The sequence below is a fragment of the Ornithodoros turicata genome, chromosome 1, assembly GCF_037126465.1.
Source record: "Ornithodoros turicata isolate Travis chromosome 1, ASM3712646v1, whole genome shotgun sequence".
NCBI classification, from domain to species: domain Eukaryota; kingdom Metazoa; phylum Arthropoda; class Arachnida; order Ixodida; family Argasidae; genus Ornithodoros; species Ornithodoros turicata.
The window spans coordinates 41,391,646-41,411,778 of NC_088201.1; the positions used below are offsets into that span (position 1 = coordinate 41,391,646).

General features: G+C 44.7%; 1 protein-coding gene across 5 annotated transcripts in view; it reads right to left on the reverse strand.

Moving 5' to 3' along the window:
* LOC135378081 (E3 ubiquitin-protein ligase AMFR-like) overlaps positions 1 to 20,133 on the reverse strand; it is a 97,011-nt gene that overhangs the window by 33,477 nt on the left and 43,401 nt on the right. For 3 of the 5 annotated variants that reach the window (XM_064610938.1, XM_064610937.1, XM_064610939.1), the window contains exons 2-3: positions 2,537 to 2,629; positions 686 to 850 (exon numbers count right to left, since the gene is read on the reverse strand). In XM_064610938.1, coding sequence (XP_064467008.1) covers positions 686 to 850; positions 2,537 to 2,629 — 258 coding nt within the window. Of the gene's footprint in view, positions 1 to 685; positions 851 to 2,536; positions 2,630 to 8,725; positions 8,805 to 13,427; positions 13,600 to 20,133 lie in introns of those variants that run through there. The other 2 variants (XM_064610941.1, XM_064610940.1) reach the window with 2 other exon arrangements.

Here is a 20,133-nt window from a genome sequence, read left to right on the forward strand (position 1 = left end):
TCCTGAATGTTAAAGATAATAGGATAGCAAGGAAGGCTGATGAATACAATGAACGGTGCCGTTTATTTTCGGCACTTCTAGTTTCTGCTACTGATTGCTATTGCAATGAGTGCTGACTCCTGTGGTTTCAAAACTACAGTTCTAACTCCAGATAAGTGGAATTTGCACTGCAGCTCCGTGGGAATAAGAAAAATTTGCGAAGTCAAGGCTTTTCAAGGACTGTGGCAAATTACAGGGTTTTCCCGAACTTGAAAACAGCCTTTTTGAATTCCAGGGTATTCAACGGTTTCAAGGACCAGTGGGAACCATGGCTTGAGGGGGCTGGTACCATGGAGCACTAATGTTCCAGATATGCGTTGTCATGTGGTACCTTTCCAAAGTTTGCGGAGTTTACTGGAGCCTGGAAAAACAGAACCACGTAAGAGGAACTAGGTGGCAAATAACTGAATCCAAGGTTTCTGAAGGTGCTCTGCGACTTGCCTATTTTTTCTTGGCTCAAGAATTGAGATTTAAAAATTACATAATGAATCGCAATTAGTTATTGAATTAGGGGGAATATAAAAAGAATATCTAGAGTTGTGCAAGACGGCTGCCAACCAATTCCCCTGGTATCACCCTTGTATAATGCACCATTTCTTTTAACACTCCCACCAAAAGGTAGAAAAATCTGAAATTGCGTACTCACGTATTCAAACCTATCTTTACATAGCTGAGCTAGAAGATGCAGAAAGCCTAGCACAGAAAACCAGCTGCACCAGAGCACCACTTCATCCATATACTGTACATTCATCACACCAAAGATGAAGATGAACTTGTAGAATACAAAATTCCAGAACTTGTCTTTCATGTGCTGAGTGGAAAAAAAGGGGGACAACACATGTTAGCACACTTTGATATATTGTGTGTGTGTGTGTGCGGTATGTGTCATATTGCAAGAAGCTCGACGGTGGATTGGTAACTACAAGACCCTATATTAGAATGTATCAGTAAGTATGAAGATAGATATTGGATAGAAATAAAAGTAGAAACAGATTAGAAGTAGATATGATTATAGAATAATATGGATATAAATGGAAAGTATGAAAATAGATTTGGATGATATCCTGAAAATATGCTGAAAGACAAATAGAGAAAGCAAAACATGCACATGACTATGCATAGATATATCATGGCACACTCCAAGAGGACAGAGTCCACAGTAGCATTGTGTATAGCACCATTATCACAACACAATGTAGGATGCTCAGATTTCTGCTTTAATTTTACTTTTTTTTATGTTACCCCCAGTACCATAGCAGTGGATTATGTATATGAGTTGCTGATGTAAGATGCTGTGCTCTAACAATTCCAAATGAGCAGCAATTAGTACCACTAGATCTATATGTCTAATGTGGTGTCACTGAAAGCCACGACATGAGGGAGAGGAAACAAAACAAGGATCCCCCACATTTCCTCTCGACATACAGGAGCGCTGAACGTGATCTGGGCTACCCTTAATTTAATCCTTTTAAATTTTCATTTTCTGCATACAAATTTTAATATGTGAACCTAGTCTGTGCAAAACACATTGGCAATATGGATACTACAGATTTATGGGGGTGGGTGATGTAGAAATGATCAGAGATCTCATCTACAAGAAAAGAAAGAAGACAAGAATACCAGAAACAGATGTATTTTTGTGCTACTGAGAAGTCATCAGCAAGAGTGAGATCAATAACAAGTGAACACATAAATCAGAAGTGAAATGTCATTATATCTTAAAATCACTAAAATCCCCCAGTGTCGGCGAGCTAAAAAGTATGACACAACACACAACCCCGACTGACGAACCAAGAAATTTTATTGTGCACAAGTTCTGCTTATACCCTGTTGATATCGTGTCAAAGACCCGCCTTCTTCTCAAAGTTGCCACTCCCCAGCCGGTCTTTTTCCCCGTGCCTTATCTTCGCCTGTTGCTTTCCCTGTTATCTGTAGCACAAGTTTTTCCTTTAACTTCTAGAAACGCCCAAACCCGAATAAATAAATCCACACTGGGGAAAAAGATCAGCTGGGGAGTGGCAACTTTGAGAACAAGGCGTTGACTTCAACATGATATCAACACGATTAACAGGAAAATCCCCAGACACTGGGGGATTTTAGTGATTTTAAGATATAAACTCCCAAACTACCCAGTTTTTAACCCTTTTCAATATAATGTCATTAAAGCGCTTTATATTTTTACTTTTTTTTTCTGGTGCCCATGAGCACCCAGGATTGGTCTAAGTAATACTCATGGTTGTTAGTGAAATGGAATGCCAGCATTTCTTTACTTCCGACACTGACAAGGTGATATCAAAGACTGCATTTTCAGAGCTGCATGATTAGCAGGTGGAAACATTACTATGTTGGACAGCACTTTCCAGTGCCCAATCATCTGCCATGTTCACTGGGCACACGATGGAATGAAATGATTTATTTTTCCACATCTACTGTGGAGAGAGACCACGAGAAACAGTCATTTTGTGGAAGAAACTGAAGCATGTTCAATGTCACTTACTTGTTGCTCAGACACACGAAGTTCACCGAAGACTAGTTTCTGAATGACCTTGCCAATTAGGATTAGACAGCAGTATGCCATGTTGATCAATGTCTGAAAGGAACAATGAGCAACCTCAGTGAATCAGGAAAGGAACTGATAAAAATCACTTATTCTGGGTGAGGAGACCTGTCAAGATGTCTCAGGATTTGTACAGCAACATTTCATATTGTCTAGAGAGATGACACATATCTCACAAGCACCAGCATCAACCCCTATTCACTCACAGTCCACTCATGCCGGCACCCCATTCATCCTGCAGAACAAGCATATTGCTACATAGTGACCAACACAAATGCAGAAGCAGAATACACACATCCAATGGTGCGATATCTAACCAGTAGCATAATAAGACTATTTTCTGGGAGGGTTTGAGCAATTTTGGGCCCCCTTTTGACAAGCTCACAAGAATCCAGAATGCCACGTATATTTGTCCCATTCTTCGGTTATTGTGGCATGAAAACATCAAAAAAGAAAACCACCTGTGTCCCTTTTCTCCCTCGAATTGTAGAGAGACCAGCACTTCACCATTTGTGGCACAGCCCAGTTACAATGCGCAAAAATGATTTGTTGCCACATTTACTTGAATGCATGGTTCCCACTTACTTTTGGAACAAAAATTCAAGGGTCTTTCAAGGACGTTTTCAGGTTCAGCCATCATTTTGTCCAGGATGTACAACATGATTTATGGCCAGAACTTCAATATTTCACAAAAACATTTCTAAGCTACAGGTACCACACATCAGAATACCTGGGGACTGCGCAAAAGTGATCCCTTCACAAATGTGATTGAGGACTCCTTAACGTTAAAGATCACAGGATAGAAAGGAAGGCTGGTGAATACAATGGAGGGCGCTATTCACTTTTCGCATTTCTGGCTTCCGTGTCTGATTTCTACTGCAATGCTCACGCCTGAGTGCTAACCCCTGTAGCTTTCAAGACTATAATTCTGTCTCCGGAATTTGCACTGCAGCCCTGTGAGAAGGAGAAAAAGACGCAAATTCAAGGGTTATCAAGCACCGTGGAAAATTCCAGGATTGTCCAGACCTTGAAAACAGCATTTTCGAATTCCAGGACATTCAAAGGTTTTAAGGACCAGTGAGAACCATGGAATGATACCAGGAGGTATCAGAAGGATTGCATGTAAGGGTTGCATGCAGCAGCATAGCCAGAAAAATATTTTGGGAGGGGTCCTATGGGGACTTTACATGGGAAAGGAGGATTTCCCCCTAGTTTCCCTCCCTGAAATGCACTACCAAAGGTACCATTTGGAGGGAGGGGTTTGAACACCCAGAATCCCCCTCCCCCCACTGGCTATACCACGGGCTGCATGAAAGGGATGCCAGCTACTAAAGCCACTTGATATGGGAGAGTGCAGGACACATGTGAGGACAAACATTCTTTTGAAAGAAAAGAGAAACAGGATAGCAAAACCTAAAACCATTGAATAGAAGCAGTTTGAGGTGTGGAGAAAATATAGGTCACATGCCTTTGCAGAAGGCCTAAGTGGCTCCTCTCCATAAATTGCCATTTTTTCAAAAGAAATAAACCAGTTACAATATGGAGAGGTTTTAGTTCCGGGATCCATGCTGGGTGTGACCCCTGACACAAGTGGAATATCACGTAAGCTTTTTCTAGAAAAATCCCTACAGCCAGAGGCATTTGGGCAATAGAAGGTCCAGAAGCATAGACGATGTGAAAAGTTAAAATTTTACAAAAATTGGTTCATAAAATGCAAGTGAACCTTGGCATCTTGGTAATCTAAGAAAAACATCAAGATTGAGCAGATGTTGTTAGAAAGGATTGCGACAAGATAAACATCTTAGTGCAGTGATGCCTACAGTCACCTACACGTGACTTTTGATTAGGACAACGTACAACAATTAAAGTAATTTTGAAGCATGAAATTGGTGGTTATTACCATAGCATTCTGGAAAGCCCCAGTAAAGAAGTCCATAACAGGTTATTTTTTGTTATATATTAGATTACATGTGTGATAATAGAGTTTGAGTACATCATTACATTAGGACAGTGACACAATACCGCTGAGTGCAAGCAACACTGCATGTATCTCTGCTGCTGAGGACAATGCAGTGTGTGACACACACTTCGTTTAACAATACAGTGTCCACTTTTGCCTTCGTTGTGCCTGCACCAGGTGCAAGAGAGGCACAGGCAGACATTGTAGCTATTGTAGAGTCACGCTTCAGTGCTTCGCTCCGTCGTGTTGAACAACGGTAAGCATGCAGCCTTTTGCCATTAGACTGGATCAGCCCATACCAATAAGTGACATCGAAGGGGTCCCACAAATTGGTCCCACATATCTAAATTTGGGGATGGATAGCCTAACTCACGTGTGTGTTTCATTAAAACATGGAATGGCTTTCAACTAGGATACTCTCTCATTCTGCTATCTCGCTATGTCAGCACAGTTCCCCCGAAGTCTGTCCAGGACGCATACTAACCCCTCCCCCCACCCAGTCCCCCACTCCTTCCTGCTGTCCTCTCTCCATCTGTACACGTCTGTATGACACCCACAGCTTAGTTGCTTCGCAGCGCTAACCACGGTTGCCAGATTTGGCTACTTATAACTGCCACGGCGCAAAAATTTGGGCAATGACGACTCGGCTACTCCTGCGCGCCTAAATCGGGGTACTTTTCATCGTGCACCATATAATGCCAAAGTACGCACAGCGCATTCATCCCTGTTTCCCTTGACGATCGACCTCCTCTCAGTCGGTACAATGTTCTTCGAGCTGTTTCGTTTGTGTGCTGGTGTTTTAGCTCTCACTAGCTGTGAATGGCGTTCAACGAGTATAGTCTCTCAATCTGCTATCTCGTTTTTGCCCTAAATTCCCTAATTAAAAAGTTAATGAATGAGTTTCAGGTAATTAGACATCTGGTAGTTACATACTCTCTTCCAGAGGACGTCCGCCTGGCAGTAGAACTCAACTGCAAAAACAACATCTATGCTGCTCTCATAGCTTTTTTATAAAAATTCTGTAAAGGCAAAAAATAAACACCCTGTATGATGCCTGCACACCACTGGCTACAGAATTGGTTACATACAAGGGAAACTGGCTACTTTCTTATGGTGCATTGGCAACTTTTCCAGATTTTGACCTGGCAACCCTGGTGCCAACACAGAATTTTAAAAAGATAATAATGTCAAATCCCACTGGACGATCACGAGCAGTGAGAACCCGAATCTGCTATAAAGCAATTAAATTCTTCACGGATGTACAGAATCCACCAACGAAAAACAATCGCGCTCCAGCCAAGAGCCTTGTAGAAGAAGCTGCGCACATCTGGTAAACTCAGCAAGTCGGCCAACGCTCAAGGTTTGCTTGGCCTCACAATATCCGGAGGTGACGACAGTGCTTCGGGTTGAATCCGAGCTTTCTCAGCAGAGCAAGAAGGATCGCTCCATCGCGGAGCAAGTACCCCTCATACGACCAGTGAAACACACATCCACCGCCGCTGAGCCAAAAAGGCCGCTCCTGATCAGCCAGTCGAATTCCGCACAAGAAAAAGCGCTCCATGGCGGAGCGACCTGATCTGATACGACCAGCGAAATATGAATTCCCCGTCGGGAAGCAAAAAACAAGAAAGCTGCTCCAGATTGACCAGCAGAATTCACCATAAAGTTCAATGAAACCTTTCCAATATCCATAAGAACCTAGGAAATTAAAACAAAAAATACAGATAAAACAGATAAAAGAAATGATGACAGTATACCGCCAAGGAAGCCAAATGGACAGCTGTAATCTGCATTTTTAGCAATTATGTACTAATGGTCAAATTCAATGCTTTCGGTTATCACCATCTACAACCACCCTTGCCACAGTACAACTGGTATCTTACTCCAGACTGAAAACTCCTGAGCATGGGCACACACAAAAAAGGACACAGCACAGCATTGTGCCCCTTTTCCATATACAGTCGTTCCTCGTTAATATGGACACTTTCGTCCCCGACCAAAATCGTCCATAAAGCAAAATGTCCATAGTATCGAATACGAAGGAAATAACAAAAACAATGCTGAGGGTTTATTGAAAAAATTCCCGAATTAGTGCCTGCTTGCAGGTATACTTAGTTGCACATTAGCAAAACGTCGGTAACACGTAGAGCCTGCTGCTCACTGTCCTCAAAGAATTGAAGAGCCGTCTGTAGTCCCGCTTGAGCCATAGCAGATGTGACCATTGGCTCGACGTTGCTTAGGTCGTCAACGCCAGAGACTGACAACCTGCCTTGAGAACTCTACTGCTTCCGTTCTCGTAAGCTGCCGTAACTGCCTTTCCTCTTATAGTCCTTGTAGACGGTAGCGAAGGAGAGGCCATAGCTCCCTATGCAACGGAACGTCCTACTTTCTAAAGTTCTCCTGTAGAATGTGGGGAGAGGCTTGCCCTCCATACCGATATTGTACATAATAACGAGACAAAAAATACATGGACTACACATGGTTTGTACCTTGCTTGACCGTCCATTGTCCGAAATGCGAGTTTCCATATTAACGAGACGAAAATGAATTGAAAAAGTTTGGTCCTCACAAAATTGTTCATAATTCGCGTTGTCCATATTAACGAGGCACGACTGTACAGTTTCTCCACCAGATAGCCTGCATATATATGTCATTTTTATCAGCAACCAGTATGTTACCAAAGAGCAACAAGGTAATGAGCATAAAATGCAACTGTTGTAACGTATCATATAAACTGCACAGAAAGCACTTCAGTCACTACCTTTTTTTTTTAACCAAGCCGTTAACCTGACTATTAAAATGCATCATGCGAAGTGATTCATTCGACAGATACATAAATATCGCAGAATTCTATTCTAAAAATCGCGACCATGCGCAGCGGTGGCAATGCCCGCAACTAGCCGCCTGAGTCGCTTTGGCGAGAGAAACTGCAAAAAATGCGGAAAGCGCCGCGCGCAGTCCCCGATTGGAGCGCGGTCTCTCTGGTAACCGCAATGACAGCACCAGTGACGTTTTTCCTCCTCCTCCTCCTCGTTTCCCCGGGCAAAGCGAGTTGAGCGGGAACGCGCGCGACAATGTTCGGGCGCGTTTTTCTTTTCTTTCTTTTTTTTCGAATGGCATCTACGACTGGTAGCCACCACTCGCTCTAGAGCGCGCGTCTATCTTTGACTGGTCAAAACGGAGCACTCTGACAATAGCTTTGGCAGTTATTTCTTTCTTCCATCTTCTTTCTTCGTCCAGCTCGGAGCGCTCTGGCTTAGAGCATTGATACCGCCAGTCGAAGATACCATAAGGAACGGCTCTCTTGCAATCTCGTACAAGACCTTCGAGGGGACGCCCGATAAGGTCGGGGCCTGACACAGAGTGCGTGCACAGACAAACTTTGCTACAGGACACAGATAATCTTCAAGGTTCAGGCCAGCAGAAATGGCGAATGCGTGCTACACGATTTTCTTGTGGCGACTGGTGGCGATCTGTGCCGTTATAAGCTAAAGTGAAGGCTGGAGAAAGTGCTGGGAGAAAGTGCTGGAAGAAAGTACGATCATCGAATATTTGTCCCGGACCAACTTCGACATGCATCCACCAAGACGTGGTGGCTACGTTGGGGGAGGATGCTACATCCTACAGCACGGTGAAAAGGGGAGCCGCGACATTTAGGCGCACACGGGGCAGCCTCAAAGACTACTCTCGTCCTGGCAGGCCTGCGGAAGTGACCGCGCAAGAAAACATGCGCACGATGAGATCATATGGGAGATCGACGAGTCGACATCTGGCCCATAGTTCCCACAGGAATATCGAAAAGCACACTTCAGCGCATCCTGACCCGGTATCTTGGCATGTACAATGTCTCTGCCAGATAAGTACCAAGGTTGTTCACAAGAGAGAAACTGATGTTCTGAGGCTGGAACAACATAGAAGGGACAGATACAAACAAGGCCTCAAATTGCCTAAAAAATCAACGATGAAAGATGAAAGTCACTGAAAAGGTTAGCCAGCTGTAGGGATCGAACCCACATCTTCTGGATTACCGGTCCAGGGCTCTGGACCTGGGCTAGAGCCCTGGACCGGTAATCCAGAAGATGTGGGTTCGATCCCTACAGCTGGCTAACCTTTTCAGTGACTTTCAGCTTTCAAGGTTGTTCACGCCTGATCAAAAACGCACGCGCTACCAGGGGCAGTTTCCAGCTGTTCAGGGAAGATCCTGCAGACTTCCGAACCCGGTTTGTGACTGTGGACGAAACCTGGGTCCACCACGTCCCACCAGAGAGCAACGCCCAGTCCAAACAGGAGAAACGCCACTCCTCCACACGACGAAGAGGGCTCTCGGCTCGGTTGTGGCGGCTTTCTGTGATTCGGAGAGCATGTTGCTTATCGATTTAAATGAACTGTAAAGTGAATGGCAAACCTGTAGAAACCGTATGGTTTTCTGAAAGATTGTAACTTGGACGCTTCAGATACGTAATAGTTCTTCTTTATATTGAGCATTTTTCCAGCAATCGAATTTCCATTTCAAAGACTTCGCAAAGCAAACTAACATACTCCAGAAGCACCCCAACCCTGAGGCGACTCGCGCGTCATCTAATGTGAACGCAAGCAACTAGACGATGCATGAGACGAGACAGTGCGTTTCTCGCGAGTGCAGTAAGCATTTCATTGCGAAGGTACACGGTTTGTGTGTTCCGGAACGCAAGAACGTAAACCACACATTCGTTTAAGTCACTTGGATGCGATGTTTTGCAAACAGCAGCGATCAGACGACACAGAGACGCGGAGAGAGATAGAAAGGCCAACAGATGGCACAGATCACCTCGCAGGCACGGAACTCAGACGTTACATCCGTTAACAGTTTAAACCGAACTTCTCAAGAATTGCTGTTGTTGTTCAAAAAAAGTGTAATGGTAATTAGTAACCTATCTCAAATGAGTTACGTCGTACTTCAATATCACTTGATGTCTGTCCGCCAATCCTGGGCAGACTGCAACTTTGTTCTTTGCGAACGTTGAGGGTCGCCACCTTTCAGTTTCTAAAGGTGTTCAAAATTAAGTGCGATAAGTATGAAAAACTGAGAAGTAATGACGTGTGTGTGTGATCACACAGTCAAGTTCTACACGATGGAACTTTGAAACATTGTAGCTATATTTGCGGACCACTATACAACCCTTATCCATCGCTTGCGGGACGCCATCAAGGCCAAACCCAAACGACGCGGTATGCTCCGGAAAGTCCTGTTCCATCAGAGCTGTATGATGTTTTATCAGGACACTGTGCCCCCACACCGTGCTGCTGCGGCGACGGCTGTCATTCACTCTTGCTGCTTTCCTGTGGTCAATCATCTACCATACTCGTCAGATCTCGCCCCGTCGGACTTCCATCTATTCACGATGAAAAGGGAACCCACTGGGGTCTACTTTCCCAGTGACGACTCACTGACGCCGCAACCCGTTTTTCCAGGCTTATACTTTTTTTCTTTTTTCTTTTTTTACGGGGACTCAAGCTGGAACATTGTTCGGCGAAGTGTGGGGACGTTGGCGTGGACTACGCAGAAAAAATAACAGTAGTTCACTCACCTCGGCCATCTCCTTCTGGGTCAGGCCGAGAACTTATGGGACACCCCTGGTATAGTTAAACCAGGCGTACTACCAGGCGATACTACAAAAAAACATTTGAGTTAAGTTGCTGAGCACCAGGCAAAAAAGTAATTGAGTAGAGTATTAAATAGCCAACCTTGAAAAGTATTTGATTAGAATATTAAATACTCGCAAAAGTAACTCGTTACTTTGAAGGTACTATCAAGTTACAATTTCTGAAATTCACTGTTAAGCAAATAAAAACAAAGTGAAAATAGAAACGAATACTCGTTCGGATACTCTTGCTTTTCCGCGACATCTTCTCGGTGCAAGCTCTCCTCCGCAGACACCTTGCCCGACAATGTCGCTCGCGCGGATATCCGATGCTGAGCTCAGAGGAGGAAGAGCCATACAAAGCGAAAGTAGCAAGCAAGCAAACAAACAAACAAACCGTAAAATTGCATCTACTGTTTTAATCAACATGTTAATTGTTGTTGTTGTTCAATTACTAGCTGTCCTCGCTCGCTATGGCTCCATGAAACACGGATGTCTCCCCTGGCTTCTCAGACCCCGAACATTGACCAACATGCCCTTCAGGCCAACACACTGCCCCCACCCCCACCGTATGCCTGGGCAATAGTTGAAAAATCACTAAAAAAATGGAAGTGTTTATGCAAGTTAAAAACTCTGCACGACAGTGGTTACAAAGTGTGCGCTGTAGAAGCACTGCAGAAGAACTGCAATACATCGATTTTGCTTTTGGGGGCACTACGTCCTTATTGGTGCTTCCATTTCGGCAGGATGCCCAGACAGGATTCGGCTGCAGTTGCACACAGGATGCCACGCTCATGTACTGTAGGGGACACGGCTGTCTAAACAAACTCCAGGTTTTGCAAGACTATTTCTTTCGAGTAACAAACACGTGCAGCACATGGCCCACTTTCAAATACAATATTGGCACAACACTTTCAAGCGCAACAGAGGTAATATGGGACGGCGAAGTACTGACAGGCGATGTTAGCTAACCGTGTCCCCAACAGTACTTTTTCACAGTGGAGGAAACATAAAAACCTGCTTCCTGCATCGCAGTTAGGTGACCTGCCATTTTTTGTGCGCTGAATATTTAACTGCAAACATCAAGCAGCAAAAAACGTCTAACAAGCTGAGGTACACTGGAGCTTTGTAAGCCCACCTCATACATACACACACACACACACTCTCTCTCTCTTCTCGCGTCGGAAAACTAACGAGGAAGCTTTCAGAAAAACGACACTCCCCCATGGAGATAGGCCGTCTTCTTGGGTCAGAACTATCTGTTAAAAAAAAAAAAAACAAGCAATGTGATTCCTGAGAGTACGGCACAGATGCAGGCCAGCTGGTGGACAAACTCCACAATGTGAAAATGTCCTGTCCTTCAAGTTGTGTCCAGACTCAGGCTTTTCACATTCTGGACAATGTGATTCCCAACTCCTCTGCAAGGGCCATCTAACTGCTAACCACCAGTAACCTCCAAACAGTTTCCCTCGCAACGTTCCTGAACCAAGGCTGACCACTCCTCTTTCAGGAGACCTCCTGGGGTAGCCTTGACGGCTGGCGCCTGACAACGACCGAAAGATGACGATCTCGTACAGCGGCAAGTTCATCAGTAATTCACGGTCAGCGGGTGGTTGGTATAGAAAACGCGGTCGACTAAGTGACGGGTCGTCATCAGGGGTACCAATGTAGGTCAAGTTCGACGCCAGCCTTATACAGAACGAATCGATACGCCGACCGCTAACGCAAACTGTGATATGCGAAAACGTAGTCAAGAGATGACGGGGACAGATAGAAGCGTTTGGAACTTTCCTCGCTGCACCTGCGTCCTCCCAAAAAATGGTACAAAATGTAGGCGCAGGTGAAAGTTTAGCTCGCAAATTATCCTAGCACGGCCCACGCTGTGCGCTCCTTTCTTGTTTTTCTCCGGGTCACTTTTCCGCAGAAGCCACTGCGGGTGAGATGAAGGGAAGGCGAGAAAAGAAGCCGCGTCCCAAAAACACATCGGCCAAATTATGATGTTTGTTTTAATCCTGTACATCCATCTCTTTTAGTGGGCAACCGCCAAAATGCATTCATTGTCCGTGTGAGTTTTCGGTTCGTAAATGGCGGTTGTGAAACTAAGCTATTACTCATTACAGTTTAAGTAATGTAGTATTTCGTGGGTAGCCAGAGAAAGGACCACTTGGTACATCGGAGTCCCAGACCAGATTCAATTTTTATTTTCAGATAGAATACGTCGTTGGGAATGTTGGTATTGCATATTGGAGTTAAAAGCGCTAATACAAGCAGAATACAAGTCTCTGCCAAGCGGAGGTGGCAGGGAGCACAAAACGAACATGAACATCGGGTCCACCAGATTGCGATAACTCCTTTGTTATCAGTCACAACCAAGGGCGGATCCAGGATTTTTCTGAGAGGGGGGTCCAGTCTTGGCCAGCATGGTAGATACACGATCTAGGTCAACTAAACACTATGTGAAGACAGAAATCCCTCTAGATCCGCCCCTGGTCACAAGATTTCTGCCCCCTTAGCTAAGTTGCGTCATTCCTTGGCATCGAACAATTTCCAACAAAGTCAAAATGACCTATCAAAACAGCTCGTCAAAACAACACCTCTTCGGGACGACGAATACCACAATAGTATCGCTCTCAACATTCACAAGAGGAACCAGGTTAATGCAAGCAACTTAGTGCAAAAAACAAAACTCAGACCAAACCGTGCGGTAACGTTTTGGTTACCCCCCCCCCCCCCCCCCCCCCGCATGGCTTTGTCCTCAACATTCTTTGGCCAACCACAACTTGGCACTTGTCTTTTCCCGTTTCCCTCCTGACTTCATGGCACGTGATTGGAGTCTTATCGACTGGCGAGAAGTAATGAAGCTTGGGGTGCGGTCCTAAACCTACTTCCGAGTAGAGTCGATCAAGTTCGTTTCCACTTTTCACCGGCAGTGTATGTTTCTCGGAGTACGTCGTTAGTTTCGTATCAATGTCCCAACAATTCACACCGGGTAATGCCTCAGCGAAACTGCGTTCTGACATTAGAGCAACCGCGGACCCAGTATCCACCCCCGTGGAAACAGAATTCACGTTCCCCGATTGTGATGACACGCCAAGGAAAAAATCCGGATGTTTCTTACGTTTCGTGCTTACGCTGAAACGATACATCCGTTGAATATATCCACACTTTCCGCACTTGAAATACTTTTTGTGGGTGAAGTGACAGTCCTTAATCACGTGGTTAGATCCTCCCAAGGTTCCTCCGTACTTACAGGACGTCTTCCGAGTGCAAGACCACTGCTTCCTTTTTTCGGGCAGTTGACGTGAACGGCTGACATCTGAAGCGGAGCAGTTCGTCGGTCACCCACAGTCGGTCGGAGTTCTTCCGTCTTCAGGAAGACTAACTCCTTGGCTGACGCAGCTTTGTATAGACTGCCTCGGAGTTCTCATCTTCCTGTCGTAACAGTCTCTCTCTCATTTTTGCATTCTGACACCCAGCAACTAGGCGGTCCGGCAACGCATGGCCCAAAAATGCATCGAAGACGCACGTTTGTGCCAACTTCTTGAGCGCAATGACGTATTCTGCCAAGACTCACCGTCCTTCTGCTGTCTGGAGTGGAAGTTGAACCTCTCTGCTATGCGAAGGCGCTTCGGGGCATAAGGTAGCGCGAGGGCCTCCTTCAATTCGTTGTTGCTCTTTGACAAGAAGGAACAGCGGGGGAGTAACTTCTCACACTCTTACTCCATTTTCACTCCCCCTCTGAGTCACTTACTCCCTCTTTCTCCCTGCATTTGCCATGTAACCCCATCAATGCAAATAGTTAGTTATTTCCTCTTGTTGTCGAAAGTTTAATCAACAAGTGATGTGTGACATCACCCTCCTTCTCGTACGGCGACTTTTGAGCTATAAACCTCTGTACGCCAGTGCAGCCATTCCGACGTTGCATCGTTTCCTTGGTTTTGCATTAAGACACTCAATTGGTGAAGTTGTCACCCTTACGTGAGGACATATCGTGACGTGTGACCTTCTGACCCAATCATTTCGTCGAATACTTATTCCGGAGTTTATCGCGTTCGAGGGAGCTTCCCAATAAAGGTTGCTGAGGGAAGCCCGCATGTTTTTTTCTGGTGAGTAGTTCTGTGGAGACTACCCAAATTTCGGACAAAAAGGTGCCACACCTCCTCCGCTGCACCACCATAACACTTCCCTTCCTCTTTCACTCATACATTTTCCCATTCCCATCGAGTATCCCACTTGTTATATGCAGATACGCATTCCAAAGTCAGAAATTTCATAGAGGATTCCAAAGCAGCTGCAGAAATACTGGCATAAACCCGTTTCATGGTGTCAGCATGACACGTATAACGTGTCGTATATCACGTGTAATATATATATATATATATATATATATATATATATATATATATATATATTTTAATATCGTGTTAGCGCCGCGAAGCAACTGTAGCTATGAGCGGCGTACAGATACAGACAGATGGAAAGAGGACAGCAGGAAGGAGTGGGGGACAGGGGGGTTAGTATGCGTCCTGTGCCGACTTCAGGGGGAACTGTGCCGACATTCGTCTGGAAAGTCTTCGGAAAACCCAAGTAACTATTTGCAGCGAGGGACTTACTTGGCCAATGCAGAGAGCAAGGGGGAGTAACTCACTGAGAGGGGAGTGAAAATTGAGTAAAAGTGGGAAGTTACTCCCTCGTTACTCCCCTTTTTCACAGAGTTTCTTCGAGCGAGGCAGAGAAGGAACTACTTGCTACATCGGAATGCCAGACCAGAATCAATCTTTATTTTCGACTGTCCCGCACTATACAACTCGGAATACGAGTCTTCGCCAAGCAGAGGACATAGAAAGCACCAAATAACATGGTCCACCAAATCGCTATAACTCCCTTGGTATCAGTTAAAGCGAACACATCACATTACTCATTACTTTTCATGCTTAGTCATGCATTACTAATGTCATTACTTTCCTCAAGTAATGGCATTACATTTTTTCTGAAGTCTCTAACACAGTCCTATGTAGCGTTTGAGGCGCGTACTGAAAAAGACCGATGACACGACCAACCTACCAATAATAACGACAATTGTAACATCAATAATAATATAATAACAGCAATAATAACAACACAACAGCTGTCGCGTCGTGTGTCTTCCCCCCCCCTTTTTTTTTATTAGGTGCCACTTTGCCATGCTGTTTATCGTACGACAAAAAGCTGTCGTCACAGCGAGACTGTCTGCATGTGTCTGTCGTATGACAAAGCTGCTTGTTGTACAGCATCCATTCCTGTCGTTACTACAGACTGTTTTGTAGTTACAACAAGACCGCCTGTTGTAACGACAGAACAGTCTGTTGTTACAACAGACGTGTACGTCACACGACAGGCGCTCCTGTCGTCACTGGACTTTTTTTGTAGTTACGAATTTTTTGTAGTGACAACAGAAGTGCCTGTCGTACGACAAAAATTCCTGTTGTCACGACAGAAATTTCTGTCGTGTTTTTCGATCGGGCGAGTCTTTTACTTCGTTACCGGCTATAGGAATTATAGTATCTTCAAAATCACTACGTACGAATGATTTCGTCGAGAGACGAGAGCAGTATGCATAATTTAAATGAAGAATCATACATAAGATTAATTGCAGCGTAGAAGGAGTTGGAGTTGAAACGTTCCACTTGGACTCTGCCCCCAAGCTTGGTGACAAAGGTCGCTGGGGAAAACCGCATTTTCCTTGCCTTGCCTGAACTGCTGGCAAGTAACGAGTAATGTCATTACATCACTCACTGCTCCTCCACAAAATGTAATACATTAGCGTTACTAATTACTGAGATGTGATCCGTTACTCCCAATCTCTGCATAAAAGCAACACGAAAGATTCAGGTTGAAGATCTGTCGATGGAAACGACTTCATCAAACTCTTTATGACCTTTCCACCCACGAGATGGAGACAGCGGGTTAGAAACACGTATCCAATGGCAGAAGAAATAAATATCCAACCTTAGGGAGTAATAAATACAAGCAGGAACACATGCCAACTGGCACGCATATTTTCTGGCACTCCACAACAACAACAACAAACGAAAGAAAGTATCGGTCAAACAATTAACCTCGGACAGCCTACATTATGCATAGCCTGTAGAACCGCTGGGAGCATCCCTCGCGGTGTAAACGTGGAAGATACATTTCGTCCCATGCTGTTTTTTTCCGCCATCCCTTTGTAAATTCGAGCGCTTAGTGACGCGTTTCTTCAAATTACGGAATGCACTGCTTGCTTCCGTACTCATACGACGGATTTACAGCTATTTGCGCCGGGTCCTGTCGTTTAAATGTTATTTAAGGACGAAAACAATTGGATAAATGCTCGGTGATCGGCCTGGACGAAGGCACCGCGTTATATTGTGCATGCAGTTGCAAATGTAAGAACATTTTATTTCACTGACTATGAGTTGGGTATATCATGCCGAGCGAAACGAAAACTTAATGGAATAGACGAGTTACAGGAAAAGTTAGTCCACAGTAAGTATGCCCTTCCAGATTCCTTTCACCCTGAAAAACGATTAGGAACGCTGTAGTAAGAGGTATAACGTGGGCAGCGAGTGTGACGTCACCATGGAGTGACGTCACCATGGAGTACAGGGGTGCAGTACAGGCTGCGGGCTTGAATGGCGACCACCCAGCTCATACCAAGACAGCTCATACAGGACAACTGATACCAGACAACTCATACCAACCGAATACCACACTGACCTTGTACCGCGTTCAACTTGTACCAGTCTGAACTCATTCCAAATAAAGTCGCGCAGAAACGGCCATATAAGGAAAAAAATGTCACAAAGAGTGTGACTTATACTGAAGGAAATGTACGAATCTCACGAATACCATTTACTAAGGCACACTGAAAGATCGTTAAAACGCACTGCAACGATTGTGGGAAATCGGAAATTTTGAAACTATCCCGCATTTTCCTGGTCGCGTGGAATATCAAGACATTAATCACACGAATGTGTCAATGGCCTCAACCCGTATTCCGTGACTATACAAACGTAACGAATACTAATCGGCACAATACTACTCGCAAGGGGTCCAGTAGCACATTTTGTGGCGTTATTTTTGTGATTTTTTTTTTTTTTTTTTCAAAATCCTGAACTCCGATTTTTTCAACCAATTGGATCACTGCTTCTTCTGGCGTATGTATTCGTGTGTAACTTCAAAACGAGATATCTGTTCAACAAGTTCAACAAGATTTACGTTTTGCTGCTGCTGTTTTGCCCATCGGAATTTCGGAATCCCATTCGGAAAACGACGTGTAGTGGTGATGTGTTTGTGGGACATTTCCTTCGGTATACTTCACATTCTGTGACATTTTATCCTGACATGGCCTTTCCCGGTGCGAGTTGGATTGGAATGAGTTCAGATTGGTAAAAGTTGAACGTGGTATGAGTTGAGTGCGGTACGAGTTGTCCTGGTATGAGCTGACTCGGTGTGAGTTGAGGGTGGGGTATAGCCTGCTCGAATCGCCCACAGACAACAGTAGCCCGGGGCACCATCTTGCCACGCATACTGTGACAAAACACCTTGCAATTTGTGATTTTATGCACACGTGACGCACGAGCCTCCAGATATTTTCCCAGATGACCTAGAAGCCACTGCTGCTCAACTTCTAACGTGGTCATCGCGCCAAATAAAAGGTTACAGAAACAGTCTTAGGACATTTAATTGAAAACCGTTTCGTCGAATCGGTAACGGCCATTTCGCCGAATCGTATTTCGTCAGGAGAAGTTAATCTGCCCCAGATCAGTCGGTTACATCACGATAACTTTAACCGAATGGATAACTGAAGCATGTGTCCCTTATGTGCCCATCAAAAAGGTTATTTCTTACAGTCATCCACGTGAATAATATTACTAAGAGGGTTCTGAGCGAAAGTAATTTTCTCGCGTGGGTAAAAAACTATGAAATCTGTAATATCTGTTCGCGCGTTTTCCTTAGGAAGCAAAACGTATATCTGGAGCGTCCAACTGCTCATATTCATATATACTGGCGGTATGCATGTACTACTCGTCCATCAGCAATGATAAGAACGGAGTCTTTCGCGCTGCTGCGATTTTCGTGTTGCGATTTTTGCGACTAAAAAATGCAACAATGAAAAGGTAACTGACACTTATCCCCCTCAAGGTGAACTCGAGCAACGTCAATTGTGCGTTTTGGGAAGAACTTAGTAAAAGCCGCGTAACAGTGCTGAAAGAAATTTTCATTGTCAAATTTGGCATCCGATTTTGATGCTGCTCGCTGCTCGCAAAAGCTGCTCGCTTTAGAAGCCTGTTTTGTTTATTTATTTATTTTATTTATTTATTATTTTATTTTATTTTTTTTTCGTGGAGGTACTGCCCAACAGGTAGATACAAACTTGATTTCAATTTCGTCGTTTAATTCTGCTACACAGGGTGTCGGGACGCGTTTTACTGCAAAGCCACCGTCTGCTAGCAGCGCCCAACCATCGCAAGCTATGTAAAGAACGCACGCTCTACAAATACACTACAGCACTAACACTGAATGAAAGATGAAAGTCACTGAAAAGGTTAGCCAGCTGTAGGGATCGAACCCACATCAACAGGGATCGAAGCACATCAACACTGAATGCTGTATGTATGCAGTACAATATGAATGCGCGCCATGGAGTTAGCCAAGGGTCGTGGCGGATGCGGGAACTCCACATGCACAAAGTAGGCAGTACCAGCTACGTTTCACTTTATGGGCGATGGCATTTCCGGCGGACGCCAGCTGTGAACTAACAAGTACCCAATGTATCACTTTCCCCCTCACAGGTTAAAATATAAGTGAAAGTACCGCTCACGTTTAAGTATATCGTTTCTGTACACGTCTGCCTTCAAGTGGTCATCACGCTTTACAAGTGAGAGGAAAAGACACCTGCACGGCTTTCAGGCTTACAGATCTCATCCCCCATTGCGTACATGCCTGTAAAACTATATGTAGAAAGGAAACTCTATGTCACTCTACGAATGAGATAGATGTCGTCCGCTACAACGGTCACGTGCGTTTTGCGTTTTGCTCAAGCTAATCTCCCGACTGCAGTAACTTTTGAACACGCTCGATACCAGAACCAGTATTTTGCGTTTTGCTTTGGAAACGTTCACCAAGTCGGCGTTCGACACAACAGCATCTAAAACTGCCGTCGGAATTACTACTGGAGATGCGAATGGCGACACGTATCCGGCAACTACAACGAGCTCGGGTGCGTTACCAGTTTACCGGACTCGATAACGTCGTACCATGTAGATATAAAATGGAGTTCATAGGCGCAAGTAAAACTGTCCTCTCGATATATTTTCAGTGCCGCGCAGATTACCAGATACATAACGAGTGTAACCTGGTGAGCATCAAATAGCCCGTCAAAGTGGTATCCAAAGCGATCATCTCTATCTGATTGCAGATCAAACGGGTGACTGGGCCTCTTTCCTCTGTAGGTCATTGCCAGCATATGGCATATCGTTTGGCGCATCTATCCAGAAGCACAATAATCGATGCTGCAGTGGCGTTTTTCTTCGGCCGAGGTCATTTGCAGATACGTATTAGCCCTGCCGATTCCCTTTATTTTTCTTCCTTCTTTTAGTTTCCGCGTTAGCACCGTCAAGCAGGGGTGCACCTCGAAATCAAGTGATCGAAATCCCCGTTGCAAAAGAAACTACCGTAAATAAATGTTATCCGACTATAAAATGCACAGTCGCGCGCGGGAAACTGCCAACGGCGAACTGAGACTAACCTGGACATAAAAATGCAAACACCGAACTTGGACTAACTTGGACCTAACCTTGACCTAAACTTGGACCTAACCTAATAATAAACTAACCAACATGCTGCGCTTCGTCGTGTCCGCCCTGCTAAATCTAACGGCTGCTAAAATGTGGCTTTCGTTCGCTAATACGACTTGAACAGACATCAAAAGC